Here is a 14,673-nt window from a genome sequence, read left to right as displayed (position 1 = left end):
ATATATAAATAATTATATATATATATATATATAATTATTTATTTTACCAGTAACTCATGACGGTGTGACAGTGAGCCAACATGCTCAGCACCAGGACCCTTAAAGCTGAAGCTAAATGCAATACAGCCATCATTCATTTTCATAATTTTATTATTTATACCTTTGCTTTTCAAACTGTGTCCCTATAAAACACAAATAACACACATCGGGCCAGCTGTCTGCGTAAATCATTTATTTCTCAGCAGAAGTGTAATCAGTCTGATCCTGAATCATCAGCAGAAGCACACGCACGGCTGTGACAGCGACACTCACGGCGCACCAAACGACATGTTGGTGCGTCTACGGTGCTCCGACTCTGTGCACGGATTATAAATATACCATCTCATGGGTAAGACGGTTAAGTGTTTTACTTTTTGACCTATGTTCAATAGTCAGCAGGGACTCTGTTGGTGTCCGGCTACGTTCATTCACATAATCACCCTTTGAAAACATCGTGCCATCGTGCAGCTTTGTACAACCTGTAAATCAGTCGTTTTTACAAAATGGTGTCACTTAAGCCAGGACCACGTGTGTTTGCACCCACGGTCGTCGCGTCTCGATAAGCTCCAGCGCGTGATCGTGGGTGAAGGTCGCCCCTCATCCACCCTGAGGCCTCCTGGGCTCCCCTGGAGGACCCGGGGGTCAGATGTTCCTGCAGCAGGGCCTCCCCTCCTCTGTGTTTTCTGTGCTGGGGCTATTCAGGGACACGGCGCTGATAGAGCCCCGGACCACCTCCTTACTGCTCACCTTCCTGTGAATCTCTGTGGCACAAAATGTAGAAATGTACATTTACATCATGCTGGTATGAATGAATGAATGAATGCTCTATTTCAAACATGTGAAAACTATATTACACTTGAAGCACGAGTCGTTAAAACCCTTTGTGGGTCTGAAAAGAAGCAGGAGGAAGCTCACACACAAGCTCCTCGTGCCTTTCCAGGGTAGGAACTCGACCAAAGGCCCGAAAAACTCCAGGACCAAAGACTTGAGTTGAGGACGGCGTCACTCAGGTGTTTTGTTTGCCACGTAGGTCTCGTTAAAGGCCTTTACAACCCGGGGGCGTGACGGATACACGACACCAAAAACGTGTCTAGGGCTTTTATTTTGAAAGGTAAGAATGGAAGAAGAAGAATAGCACTCCGTAACATGTTACGTTATCACACCCGGCACGTTCTCAGCTCGTTGTTCATGCGTCATATAACGTAAACACTTACTCAGCCTGTTGTTCTCTGTTCTAGTTTAAGTTTAAATTGCCTTTCAAGATGAGATGTCGTTTCCTGGTGTTAGACTTTTACTCTAGTGCCACTTATATCTGTTTTTTACTTCTTTATTCTGCATTTTCAGCCGGTGAGACTTTTAATCCGAAAAATACGGTACTAATTTTACTTCTCAGCAGGTTCCACGTGTCTTTAAGTGAACTTTCTGTCATACAATCATCTTTACTTCTGCTTATTTTTGTACCTTATTGTTGTTTTATTGTATTTATTTTGTCTTTTTCTGCTTGGCTGCTGTCGACCTGCACCCATACATTATTAATATCCTCACAATAATAAGATAATAATGTGATATTGTTGTATTGCTTATCTTCTTATTGTCGTTTTACCATACCAGCGTCATTTTATCTTATATTATATTTGTCATATTTGACCCGTTCTTATTTAATTGTACTGTCGACCCTGTGTTAACCTATAACAGAACTGGAACAGGAACTTGAATTACCTGCTAGGACATTGCTGAATGCCGCCTCGACGTTCGTTGACTCCAACGCCGACGTCTCCAGAAACAAAAGACCATTCTTTTCTAGATCACACACACACAAATAAGCTATGTTAGATATTTTGTACATGTCGTTTATTAACTTCACGTTTCACTGCATTCCCCAAATCACAGAGTTTCACTGTGGATCGTCTCCTATAGGCCTCATACGGGCCCTTTAACAACATCACGTAACAACAAATAGGAATTTAATGACATTTCTTTCACTATAAAGGATCAAAACGGACTCCAGACACATCCCCAAGGTCGCACAGTTTGGTGAGCAGACTAAAAGCAGCACCTTTGATTTTGTACCTGCGTAAGCTTTAGCCTCCTCGGTGGGCACGGATCTCTCTGACTCCAGGTCAGTTTTGTTGCCCACCAGCATGACTACAATGTGAGGGTCAGCGTGGTCGTACAGCTCCTTCAGCCAGCGCGCCACGCTCTCGTAGGTGAGGTGTTTGGTGATGTCATAGACCAGCAGGGCTCCAACAGCACCTCTGTAGTACCTGTTCAGAGGAGAGTGGTTTACAGTTAGGGCGCACTCACACTGTCCATCCGTACCCGAGCACGTTTCACGGCTAAAGTCTAGTTCATTTGAGCAGTGTGAGTGCAACCGTACCGCTCCTAGACGCGGTACGGTTGCCGCCCACGGCCCGTTTGGGAGAGGTGGGCTTTTGTAAAGCACGTTTGCACGTGTACGAGCACGAGCGTGCGCACGTGTACGAGCACGAGGCCTACGGCAGCTCTGAGGTCATTTCCTGTGCGCCTGTTGGGACGTAGAAAAAAGAAGGAGGGACCATGCGCGGACATTTCAAACAATGGCGGTGAAAGGTTCACGTTGGTGTGATGCGGAGGTGGAGTGTTTACTGCAGATTTGGTCGATGAAAAGATTCAAAAACAGTCGACAAGACGCACAAAAACTCAGAGGTCTACGGAAAGATCTGGAAACAAAGCCACGCATCGCCATGACGCCGTTATACGTCACGCGCATTGATGACGTATAGGCAGCAAGAAGCATTCTCCGAGGCCCAGGTAGTGTGAGTACAAACGGGCCTGGAGGGGGGGACAAGGACCCTAAAGCACGGGGCACGGGACGGAGGCACAGTGGGAGGGCGCCCTTACTCCTTAAATGACATTTAGGTCTTTTTCTGTTTCCATAATGCAACTTTAAGGCACTCTTGGTGCCTGCAGAGTTAAATGAAGGTGATATAATAATGGAAAAATACTTTAATGAAGTTAAACATTAAAACATTTAAACATTTAATGGAGCACAACATTTTACCAACACTCACAATAAAGTCTATAATAAAAACATTTTTGGGGCGTGAACGCAACATTTACATACTATCGTTTAAGTTGAGGGCAAACTTGTTCACATATAGAAGTTGCGGAGGACTATTATCATTTATTTCTTGTCTCGTTTTTGGCCAATTGATGATTTTAAGTCCAATATTCAGTGTCTGTGTGGCTCTGTTTGGGTCTCCACCACCTGCTGAGGGAAAAATCTGGCTCTTTAGCTGAGAAGTGCTGCACTAAGTTCACCAGACGCTGCCGTTTGGGGCTTGGCAGTAGGTTTAAAGCTGCTGCAGCTGAAAAAGACGCTATGAGAGCAGTGACAGTGAACCAAAACAATAAAACAACATGTCGAAGGACACCGTAAAGCTCTGCTGAGCTGAGGGGCACTGCAGTTTTTCCTGTCTGCTCTGAAGCTGTGAACCAATCAATACTTCCTTTACAATTACATCTCTGCTCCCTTCCACTGGCAATATGATTCATTCTGCTTTAATTGGTTTTAGCTGCTTGTTAGAGCACAAATGGGGGGTTTCCATGGGAGGGAGAATTTGCGTACTGGAATAAGTCGGCAAGTAATTATTCAGAAAGCTGGGCCGTCAGAAAGGAGCTAATCCAGCGTGCAGCGTATCCTCCGATTCTTCCGTGTCTTCAAAATAAGTTTGACACGGTTCTATTGTTTTAAAAGGGGTTTCCGCACGGCTAATCCTGCTACTTTAATTAAAAGAAAGAAGGAATCAGGAGCGCCCTCAGATAGAGCGGAGACCAGCTGAGGGCTCAAACAGAGGTCTCTGCTCTAACCAGTTGAATTGTGGGACTCAAGTGTGCCGGTTGGGAACTGACAGGGGGCGAGAATGGGCTGCTTGTGTTTCAGGTAGCGTGGGAGGAAACTGAGGACCGGTACCTGTCCGTGCGTGTGTTCTGGTGTTTTGGCTGATTACAGCACCACCTTAAGATGCCAACACACGGCTTACTCAAAAACTACAGAGCAAGAAAGCAAGCATGAAAAGTTGATTTACAAAAACGCGTTCCTGCTTAAAAAGTGTGCACAGTGCACACAGCTAGTTTACTGACAGCTCCATTAGGCAGGTTCTTTATGCACAAACACTTTTATTAGTTTCAATGTGAACCACCATAATCTTCACTAACTGAGACTGTGTGGCGGTTTAGCAGTTGCATACTGAGATCTACCTTCCCCTGGGCTAAGCTAACTGGCTATAGCTTCATATTTTGCGTGCAGCCCAGAGAATGTCGTTGATTTTCTCATCTAACCCTCTAACAGGAAAAGGGATGAGCATTTATCCGTAAATGTTACATCTGTGCGAGGAGTACGTTAAAGCACGACACAAGAAAATGCTGTAAAATGGTCATAAAATTAAATATGGCCGACTTCCTGTCGAATGTAGGATACCGCTCCAAGAGGCTTTTTTGTACGTATGGAAGAGTTATGTGTATATGCTTATCGGTTTTCATAAATTAACATCAATCTTGGAGGAGGGGCTGTATTCTAGGGGGCGCTAGCGAGCCAGTTTGCCGTGCCCATTTCTTAAACCAATGAAATACATAAATTTGAATCACTCCTGAATTATTTGTGAAGTCTGCTGAGTTTTTAAATATGATAAAGCCACAAAAATGGGAATTCATTTGACATAAGAATAATAAGAAATGGAGCAAATCCAACAGGGCCTCGACATCGTTGGTGCTCAGGCTCTAATAATTACTTGTGGTATATCTTAAACCGTGGCAATTTATACAGTGACATTCAGATGCAGCCTTAGTGTGTTTGTGTCTGTGTGAGTATTCGTACACACGTTTACTGACGGCTCTATTAAACCTGTGATGGGTCTTGGCACTCACGCAGAGGTGATGGCCCGGTACCGCTCCAGCCCGGCCGTGTCCCAGATCTGGGCCTTGATGGTGAAGCCGCTGAGCTGCACGGTCCGTGTGCTGAACTCCACCCCGATGGTTGTTCGACTGTCATGGTTGAACTCGTTTTTGGTGAAGCGGGACAACAGATTGCTCTTGCCTACGCCGGATTCTCCAATAAGAACCACTGCAGAGGACATAAAACACATGTTTATTTGGTTGTTGCTAAACTAAACCCAGTATTTATTGGATAAATGAGACAAGATTCATATTCAGGGCTACACAGTGGTGTAGTGGGTAGCACTGTCTCCTCACAGCAAGAAGGTCCCTGGTTCAAACTGTGTGGAGTCTGCGTGTCTTTCCTCCCACAGTCCAAAGACGTGCAGGTGTTCGGTTCATTGATGACTCTAAATCACCCGTAGGTGTGAATGGTTGTCTGTCTCTGTTCGTCTCTATGTGTCCTGTGATAGACTGGCGTCCTGTCCAGGGTGGACCCCGCCTCACGCCCGATGTCAGCTGGGATCGGCTCCAGCCCCCCGCGACCCCGACAGGGACAAGAGGCTGAAGATGAATGAATGAATGAAGATTCGTATTCACAAAGCTTAATATGAGCCAGTCCTGTGCGTCCACTTCATCCTTTCCAGTGCTTCTTAACGGCGTCTTGAGTCTAGGTGTGTCGTTCTTGGTTTTACCTTAAATCCTCGTTCTTAGCCGTCTAAGACCGGGGATAATTACACACTTTGGTGATGTCTGTTTCTGTCACGCCGCGGTGAGACTATCATGTCTTTGGGTTTTTGTCTTGTGAGTTTCCTGTTTTATTTTGAAAAGTAACTCTCCTCTCGTTTCAGATCACTTGCCCTTCCTCTTGTGTCACCGGTCTGACGTCCTCCCCTGATCCTTGATTGTTTCCACCTGTGCCCCCTCCCCTCATGTGTATATAGTCCGTGTCTTCCCCTCCCTTCATGTGTATATAGTCCGTGTCTTCCCCTCCCTTCATGTGTATATAGTCCGTGTCTTCCCCTCCCTTCATGTGTATATAGTCCGTGTCTTCCCCTCCCTTCATGTGTATATAGTCCGTGTCTTCCCCTCCCTTCATGTGTATATAGTCCGTGTCTTCCCCTCCCTTCATGTGTATATAGACTGTGTCTTCCCCTCCCTTCATGTGTATATAGTCCGTGTCTTCCCTCTTGTCCCGTTGCCAGATTATTTCGCACCTTGTGTCGAATGTATCCAGCGTTTTTCCACAGTCTTGTTCATGTCACTGGGTTCATTGTTTCCACGTTCAGGTGTTTGTGTTCCTTGTTTAATCACTTATTTTGTTCACTTCCTGTATTGAGCGTCATAGTTTAGAGATTAATTTGTCAACTTTGTCCTTGTGTTTGTTCCTCCTGTGCAGAGTGATTTGGCCTTTTTGCTCTGTGCCAGTCTCTGTTCTCGTCGTCAAAGAATAAATTCAGTTATGATCCGTGAACCTCCGCGTCTGAGTCCTCATGCCTGCCTGGGCCTGACAGTTTTTAAAGACAGCACCACACCTCCGTGGTAAATGACTTAATTGTTTTAACCCAAACATGCACAGCGAACAATGCAGATAGAGCAAATGTTGAGTAAAACACTGGGGAACGATGTGGGCTGTTGGCCTGTAACAGAATACACCGGATTATTGATCGGTTAGGAGATAACCAATCACAACTCAGTTCCTTGTTGTGCTGTAGGCTACCCCAGCACGCACTGGTGAGATGCCAATTCCAAAATACGCTGATAGTTTTTTATTTATTTATTTATTTAGACAGCCAGGAGTGAAGTTGGCAAGTAAAGGAAGCGAAGCTCAGGCAGGATTGAAACCAGTTGGTGCAGAAATATGGTTTGCAGAAGAAGTAGAGGACTTTACAATCACTTACAATCCTTTTCTTTCATACGTTTGTCCGTAATCGTCCCAAAATAGGCTTGGATTATGGTTTTCATTCATCACTGAAGCTGTGCATCAGTCATGCCTCGCTCGTGGTGTGAGCTGTCGATGTATAGAAACCTATTTTAGCAAAGCAGAAGGACGAATCTACTGTCTTTTCTGTTTTCCTCCACATTCTTGCTTGACGGAGAGGACGCACTTCCCCCTCTAGAAGAACCTACAAGGTACAAAACGTCTCACAAGTGAAGCTTTGTTTCAGGGAAATAAAAGGAGGCTCGAAGGTTGTAAACTGATTCCAAATCAGGTGGAACAAGTTACGCTGCAACTGCCTTTTTATCTTGGTCCCGAGAACCTACCTACTGGGTAAACAGGACGAGAAGGAACACAGACACCCCCTCTGTACGTTTCAGTGACTAATGTTTGGGTTTCAGTCGTTGGCGGCTGACTCAGAGAGAAAGAAGGCTGGGCTTCATTGGCACAGATAGGAAAATGCGGCCGCACCGTGAAAACACACTCTCTGCACAACTGAACAGGACACAGTCACAGCTTACTGCTGAGGTGTGTGCGCTTGTGAACAGTAAGATAATGATCCACGTCCTTGTGACACCTTCACAGCCACTAAATATGGAGTTAGGGTGTGATGGGAAGGGAAAGGATAGCTTGGCATTAGCTCGCCTATTAGCCTGTCCGTCCAAAGGTGACAGAAAAATCCACTTATCAACCAAAGTGGTCAAAAAACACATGATATTGTTTGTTAAATCTGTAGAAAACTGAAATGTAAAAACATAAATTGCGGGTTGTGTGTCAAGCTTGAGGCGCAGGTAGGTGTTTCTTAAAACAAGCTAGCTGTTCCCGGACTTTCTGCTATCCTAAAACCACAAAAGTTTATTTTATATGGATTAAACAAACGAGAGAAAACTGTTAATTAGCGAGGTGGAACTTTTATTTAACCAGTCGGACCCGTCGCTGTTTCGTCTGGTACCAAACAAATGACTGAGGCCTGTGGTGAGTAGGCGCAAATCCCAAGTTTCATCATGATACAGGATTATTTTCAGTTCTTTGGACAATGGACGTAGCATACCGGCCGGGGTCCGTTCTCTCAACTTGATCCAGTCATCCTTGCCCACGGGAGTCGCCATCTTGTCAGACTTTGACTCCGCCTCATTTCCTCTGACCAAAAAAGGGCATGTATGTGACGCTGGGGGGAGGGGCATACGACCATCTGGCTGACGTTTACCTCCGAGGAGAAGTGAGGGCCAGGGGCTAGCTGTCACTCAAGAGGCCACGCCCCTAATTATTCATAAACTTTAACCTCCAATAAAATAAAAACTAGCCCCTCCCCCTCAGTGTTGTCATGGAGATCTGAGCTAAACACACAGACTAGAATGTTCTTTTGTCCTTAAACAGGTTTAATGATGCTGTGTAAACGGCCTGTTTAACATGGGGCTCAATGAGAAACTGCTCTGTTATGAAACCTGCCCCTAGTGGACACTCAGAGAACTGCAGTTTTTGGCACTTCCTGATTGGATCAACCAGGAAGTCGCTGTGGTGAGGGCTTCATCCGTCCACATCAATGTATGGTGACTTTTCTTAACTGGACAAACTCCATCAGCTGATGAAGAACATTAAAAGCAACGGAACAGCTACGAAATAGACCTTCAAAATGGTAAATGGACTTTATACAGCGCCAATGTACTTATATAGCACCTTTCTAGTCTTCTGACTACTCAAGGCGCTTTCACAGTGTTTGTCACATTCACCCGTTCACACAGACATTCACACTGATGGCAGTGGACATCTACAGACCATCTAATCTAACCATTCACACCACATTGACACACCCATGCGCAGCACGGGGAGCAATTCAGGGTTCAGTGTCTTGCCCAAGGACACTTCAACATGTGGACCGGGGGAGGTGGGGATCAAACCACCAATCTCTCGAATGGAGGACGATCCACTCTTACACAGGTATCAAAGGAGCGAATGAGGTTCAGTTGGCGTTCCTGCCGACTCCCATGAAGGCGCAGTCTGACAGCACTTCTTACATCATGTTGAACCTGAAGACTGAGGCCACTACGAAGAGTGTTTTTACAAGCTGATCTACTTTCTTCTAGTTCTAGGTAATTGTTCACTCTGCAACCCAGTCACTTTTTCTTTCAGTGGGTGAGGTGCGAACGCCACTTCTCTCCCTCTGCTACTTCTCCTCCACTACTCAGTAACTTCTTATGCAAACAATACCAACCCCTTGTTTCTATGGCGATACACGACAAGAGGCCTTCAAGCCAGGTTTGTTGATCCAGAGGAAAAACTCACGTCTGTCAGTTAACGTTCAATACCAGGTTACTTAGTTTCATACAATAGTACAAAGGAAAGAAATAATTTGCATAGAAAACTCACTGCTGAAACTATCACTTTACCTGTTTTACACGTTTATATCTATCTATATATATATATATATATATTTATATCTTATCTATATATATCCGCCTCACAGTGAGAGGGTTCCTGGTTTGAATCCCTGCTGGGGCCCTTCTGTGTGGAGTTTGCATGTTGTCCCCGTGTCTGCGTGGGTTTTCTCCGGGTTCTCCGGTTTCCTCCCACAGTCCAAAGACGTGCAGGTGTTCGGTTCATTGATGACTCTAAATCACCCGTAGGTGTGAATGGTTGTCTGTCTCTGTTCGTCTCTATGTGTCCTGTGATAGACTGGCGTCCTGTCCAGGGTGGACCCCGCCTCACGCCCGATGTCAGCTGGGATCGGCTCCAGCCCCCCCGCGACCCCAACAGGGACAAGAGGCTGAAGATGAATGAATGAATTTATGTCTGATTATGCATTTGTTACATCCCTACTAACATCAATTTGCAATTAAAGTCTACTACTGTTATAAACTATTTACTTTTTCTATATTTTATCCCTGTATTATAACTTCCGCACTATGTTATGTATTAAAGTATATATATATATATGCAGCCTTGTTGTCGGGCACCTGAGATCTAAGACGTTCTTTGCCAATGACCGCTTCCACATTGTGCGCGCGTACAGTACGCAGAGGGTCGAGAGCGCGCAGGCTTACATTCCAGGCAACGGCTATAGACTCTGATGTTACTGATAAGTGTCTCTGTTTGACTGAACGGAGCTCAGGTGGAATGAAAACCCGCTCATACCATCAAGATACCATATCACACACACACACACTGCGGCAGTGAGTGAGTTTATTCAGCGATAGCGATCTGTTCCTGAGGGCCCCCAGCCTCCCTCCACTGAATGAAGGAACAGTTCTAATACTTTGGGGAACGCACTTGTTCAGAGTCGAGAGTTAAAGATCAGTCTCATATCTGTGCAGTAGATATGAAGCTAGAGCCTGAAGTCAGGGTAGTGTAAAGACTGGAAACAGAGGGAAACCACGGATGTATAAAAAGAACTGGATACAGCATCGGAGGTGGGGCCGCGTTGTTCAGTGGCGCATGAACCCCAACAAAGTTTGACTTCTCATCTCATCTTCAGCCTCTTATCTGGGGTCGGGTCTCGGGGGCAGCAGCTTTAGCAGGGGACCCCAAACTTCCCTTTCCCAGTTAGAGCACATTGACCAGCTCTAACTGGGGGATCCTGAGGCGTTCCCAGGCCAGTGTGGAGAAATAATAATAAAGGACCAGAATTGCCCACCCCTGCCATAGAGCTAGCAGTTTAGCACAACCGCTGAATTGAAATGGGATTAAATGATCTTGCACCTTTTCTACACTTTCCAAATGTTATCAGGCTGAAGGGTTTAAATTCTGAAATTAGTTAATTGGCGGGGTGATGATGCTAAATCATGACCCAAAGAACGAGCGTGAGTTTGGCCGGAGAATCGGAGCAGCGGGGGCGGTGCTGCAGTCGCTCTACGGCACCGTTGTGATGAAAAGAGAGCTGAGGAAGACAAAGCTCTGGATCTACCGCTCAGTCCTGGTTCCTACCCTCACCTGTGGTCATGAAAGCTGGGTCAGGACCCAAAGAACCAGGTCCAGGTCCAAGCGTCTGAAATGTGTTTCCTCAGGAGGGGGTCTGGAGTCTCCCTTAGAGAGAGGGGGAGAAGTTCAGCATCCGTGAGGAACTCGGAGTAGAGCCGCTGCTCCTTTGTGTTGAAAGGAGCCAGTTGAGGTGGTTCAGGATCATCTGGTAAGGATGAACCCTGGGCGCCTCCCTAGGGAGGTGTTCCAGGCACGTCCAGCTGGGAGGAGGCCTCTGGGAAGACATCACACCAACGTGAACCTTTCGCCGCCATTGTTTTAAATGTCTGCGCATGGTCCCTGCTTCTTTTTTCTATGTCCCAACAGGCGCACAGGAAATGACCTCAGAACCGCCGTAGGCCTCGTGCTCGTACACGTGCAAACGTGCTTTACAAAAGCCCATCTCTCCCAAACGGGCCGTGGACGGCAAGCGTGCCGCTCCTAGGCGCGGTACGGTTGCACTCACACTGGTCAAAGGAACCAGACTTTACCCGTAAAACCTGTTTGGGTACAGTACGGAGGGACAGTGTGAGTGCGCCCTAACACCCCTTTACAAATAAGCTCATAAATCTATTTCTTCATTCAAAGCCGGATGTATCAAGGCAACACATTTACAGATCCAAGAAGTGTCTCTCTAACGGTCTGTTGAGTGAACTATAAAAGTCTGTCTTTGCCGTTGTGACATTTGTTGAAATGGTGTTCCTGTCATTTTTAAACTCCAGCCTTTAGTGAGAGTCAGAACCCGGTGACACGGGCGCCACACGCCCTTTAAATGCTCCCCAAAGTTCCTCATTCAGCTCGTTATCCTCCTTATTTTAACCCATGAAGTCCCGACGTGACGCTGACGGAACATCTTGTCATGTGGTAGCTTGTGAATTTGTGTTTCCATGACAACATTTCCAAGATGGCTGTGTGCCTGGTCGACACGTGACAAAACTAGCTCAATTAAAAATGTTCTGATTCTGATCGTTGACAGCGTAGAGATAGACAGGACGTGTGTGTGTGTGTGTGTGTGTGTGTGTGTGTGTGTGAGTCTGTGCTATAAGAGTAAAACCCACTTGTCTATCTACATCTCACTTCGCAGAGGAGCTCGTTAATCCACTCGGTGCTGCCATCGGATGTTTTGGACACAGTAACTCTGGATTTACCATTCACCCGCAGAGCCTTTTTATCAACATGACACTTTGCACCCAAATGTCAAATCACTGTACCTGAACCAGATCACCTCTCTGAATGACTCCCACTTCCCTCTGCATCTGTTAAGAGCCACCTGGTGCTTTCACGCAGCTGCATCACATACATGTTTACTTTGTCATGTAGGTTAAGTGCAGAACGGACGGAGCGAGCGCGGAGGACAGAGAAGAACACACACTGGATGTGTTGTATGTGGGAAAACCACTGTCTGAGGAGTCACGCACTTTGTACAGAGCTTTAAACCAGATACTTTATAGCACCTTGTTCTGCATAGAAGGCTGCAGATAAGCAGGAATTAACGTACACATCCTGGTTTCAACATTAATCTGTACTATGCATGCTTACTCAACTGACAATGTGAATGTAGTATCACTTAACTTTGTATGAAACTCACCTAAAGCGAGCAAAATACTACAGAAACATAGCTGACAGGGCTGCACAGACATGTAACTTCAGGGTATCAGTCGTCAGAGCTGTGTATTACCATGTATTTACTAATACACTGCACTCTGTTTTTATGTATCCCTGTAGGAAAAGCCACGTTAATAACAAACAAGGAAGTAGCTTTAATGTCACATCAGTGAGAATAAACCCCCTTCAAAGACTGTGGGGATGCATCTGTACATAAAGTAGGCAGGAGAGCACGCACTCACCCTTAAAGACATAGTTGTAGGCCTCATCTGACCCCATATTCTGTCCATCCAGTGTTGCCGCCCCTCACTTCACTGCCGTGTCTCCAGCACTCACAGACTGGCTGCAGGATGTAAGACGACGCTGACTCACACCACAAACCCAGCCTGCCCCTCAGATCCCTCCAGGCTTCAGGAAAGAAAATGGCTGCACAGCGTTTCTGACATGTATGCCAGTCACCAGCTTCCTGCCCTTCGCTACCCTTCCCTATCTGAGTTAATAGTAAGCTGGCTTGTTTGAACAAAACATGCTGTATCCAGGTTGGTCTGCCTCTGCAGCAGGCGGGGCTTGTGTCAGGGAGTGGTGGTGCAGCTGCAGAGGTGGAGTCAGTGCGGGGGCAGGTTGGACAGGTGGGGCGACTGGCAGGTACAGCAGAGAGGGACTGCCAGGCGCCTTCTGCTGGGCCGATCACGTCGCTGCATGCAGGAAGCAGGAAGCAGGAAGCAAGTGTTATTGCTTCATTACAAGGGAAAACCACCCTGAAACAGAGTTCACACGGTGTTTCTGTAAAATAACTCCACGGCAAAGGTTCGATTTGTGATTTTTAATGTTAAGATGAACAGATCTGTTGTTCCTACACGTCCTAATTTGCTTCTTATTGGTTTTAGATATTCTTTAAAGCCTTCGTTTGCAGGTTTTTATTTAAATCTGACACTAAAAACATTGACGGCATTAAACTAGAAGAGGAAAACTGAAACGACGGCTAAATGTAAAGATGAATCAGGGGGGCTGACGGGGCTGAAGGTTCCCAGTCCTCCCAGTGTGTCTGGTGGGGTGGGCTCTGTAGTGGCTGTGGCCATCGGAGTTGGCAGTGAGCTCAGGATAGATGGCCGCTCCACCACGATGCCCTCACGCTCCTGGACAGGGAGACGACTGCAGGGACTGCCCTGTCGTCGTTTAAAGTGATACCTGTGATTAACGTTGTGTTTGCTTTGATGACGGTCACTGCTACTGTCCCAGTGTGATGTTATCGTGAAAGATGCAGTGAAAACCCGCTCTCATGAAGTGATACGTACGTATCATCCAAAACTGTAGATCTGGCACTTTGGAAAGTGGGGTGATTGAAATGTAACTCCTGTCACAGAGAGGATCACCCCGTTTTAAAAATCACTGCTGACAGATTTGTTGGGTCTCTGTAAATCATAAATAAGTCATAGAGTGTGGTCTTTACCTACTCTGTAAAGTGTCCTGAGATAACTTTGGTTATGATTTGACACTGTAAATAAAACTGAATTGAATTGAATCACGTGTTCATATGAGATTTGATCCTTTACCTTCTCCGTAATAAGCGCTCACTCCGTTCAGAGCATAAACACAAACTAAACAAGTGAATATTAATCAAAAAAAACGTTTATTTGACAGCTTGGAAATAAAGTTAAAGGTGCTGAACTCGAAATACTGACAAAACGAAGAGAAACCACCCTGAAACAGAGTTCACACGGTGTTTCTGTAAAACAACCTCCACAGCAAAGGTTCGATTTGTGAACTTTGATCTTCACATTAACAGATGTTTTGTTCCTGTTTGATCCCAAAGATGAAGTCCTGTTCTTTTATTGCATGTGGTAATTTTAGTATTGTGACAATATTCATTCATTACTACTTCATTAATATCACCTTAGCTGTGCTTGTTTCTACTGTTCTGCTGTATTAACCGCCATAACATATGAGTCATATTCACATTAACATAGATATTATTATAGTTACTGTTACGCTGTGGTTGCTTGCATCTCTGGAAGTGTGTCTGTCTCTCTGTCTTTGTGTCTCTCTCTCTGTAAAAACTCTGTGATCAAAGTGCACGTACGTAGAAAGGCTGACGAGGTCTTTCAGGTTTCTAATAATTACACTTTTATTAAAACGTGTTTCAGGTTTTAAAGGCAGCAGATGGAGAGAAGAGTGAGTCGAAAGCCTGATATAATGAAACAAATGTGTGGTGTTTGTCTGTGTCT

At 45.6% G+C, this 14,673-nt stretch overlaps 1 protein-coding gene across 1 annotated transcript; it reads right to left on the bottom strand.

Moving 5' to 3' along the window:
- Positions 1-226: 226 nt before the first annotated feature.
- On the bottom strand, positions 227-12,933 carry rab25b (RAB25, member RAS oncogene family b). Its single transcript, XM_083919014.1, has 5 exons — positions 12,691-12,933; positions 4,945-5,140; positions 2,110-2,303; positions 1,759-1,839; positions 227-800 (listed from the first exon to the last, which is right to left on the bottom strand). The coding sequence occupies exons 1-5, from the start codon at positions 12,725-12,727 to the stop codon at positions 682-684; spliced, it is 627 nt and encodes a 208-aa protein (XP_083775140.1). The 5' UTR covers positions 12,728-12,933; the 3' UTR covers positions 227-681.
- Positions 12,934-14,673: the final 1,740 nt, after the last annotated feature.

The sequence above is a fragment of the Echiichthys vipera genome, assembly GCF_963691815.1.
Source record: "Echiichthys vipera genome assembly, chromosome: 8".
NCBI classification, from domain to species: domain Eukaryota; kingdom Metazoa; phylum Chordata; class Actinopteri; order Perciformes; family Trachinidae; genus Echiichthys; species Echiichthys vipera.
Note: the sequence above shows the minus strand (reverse complement) of the source record. Positions and strands in the feature narration are given on the sequence as shown.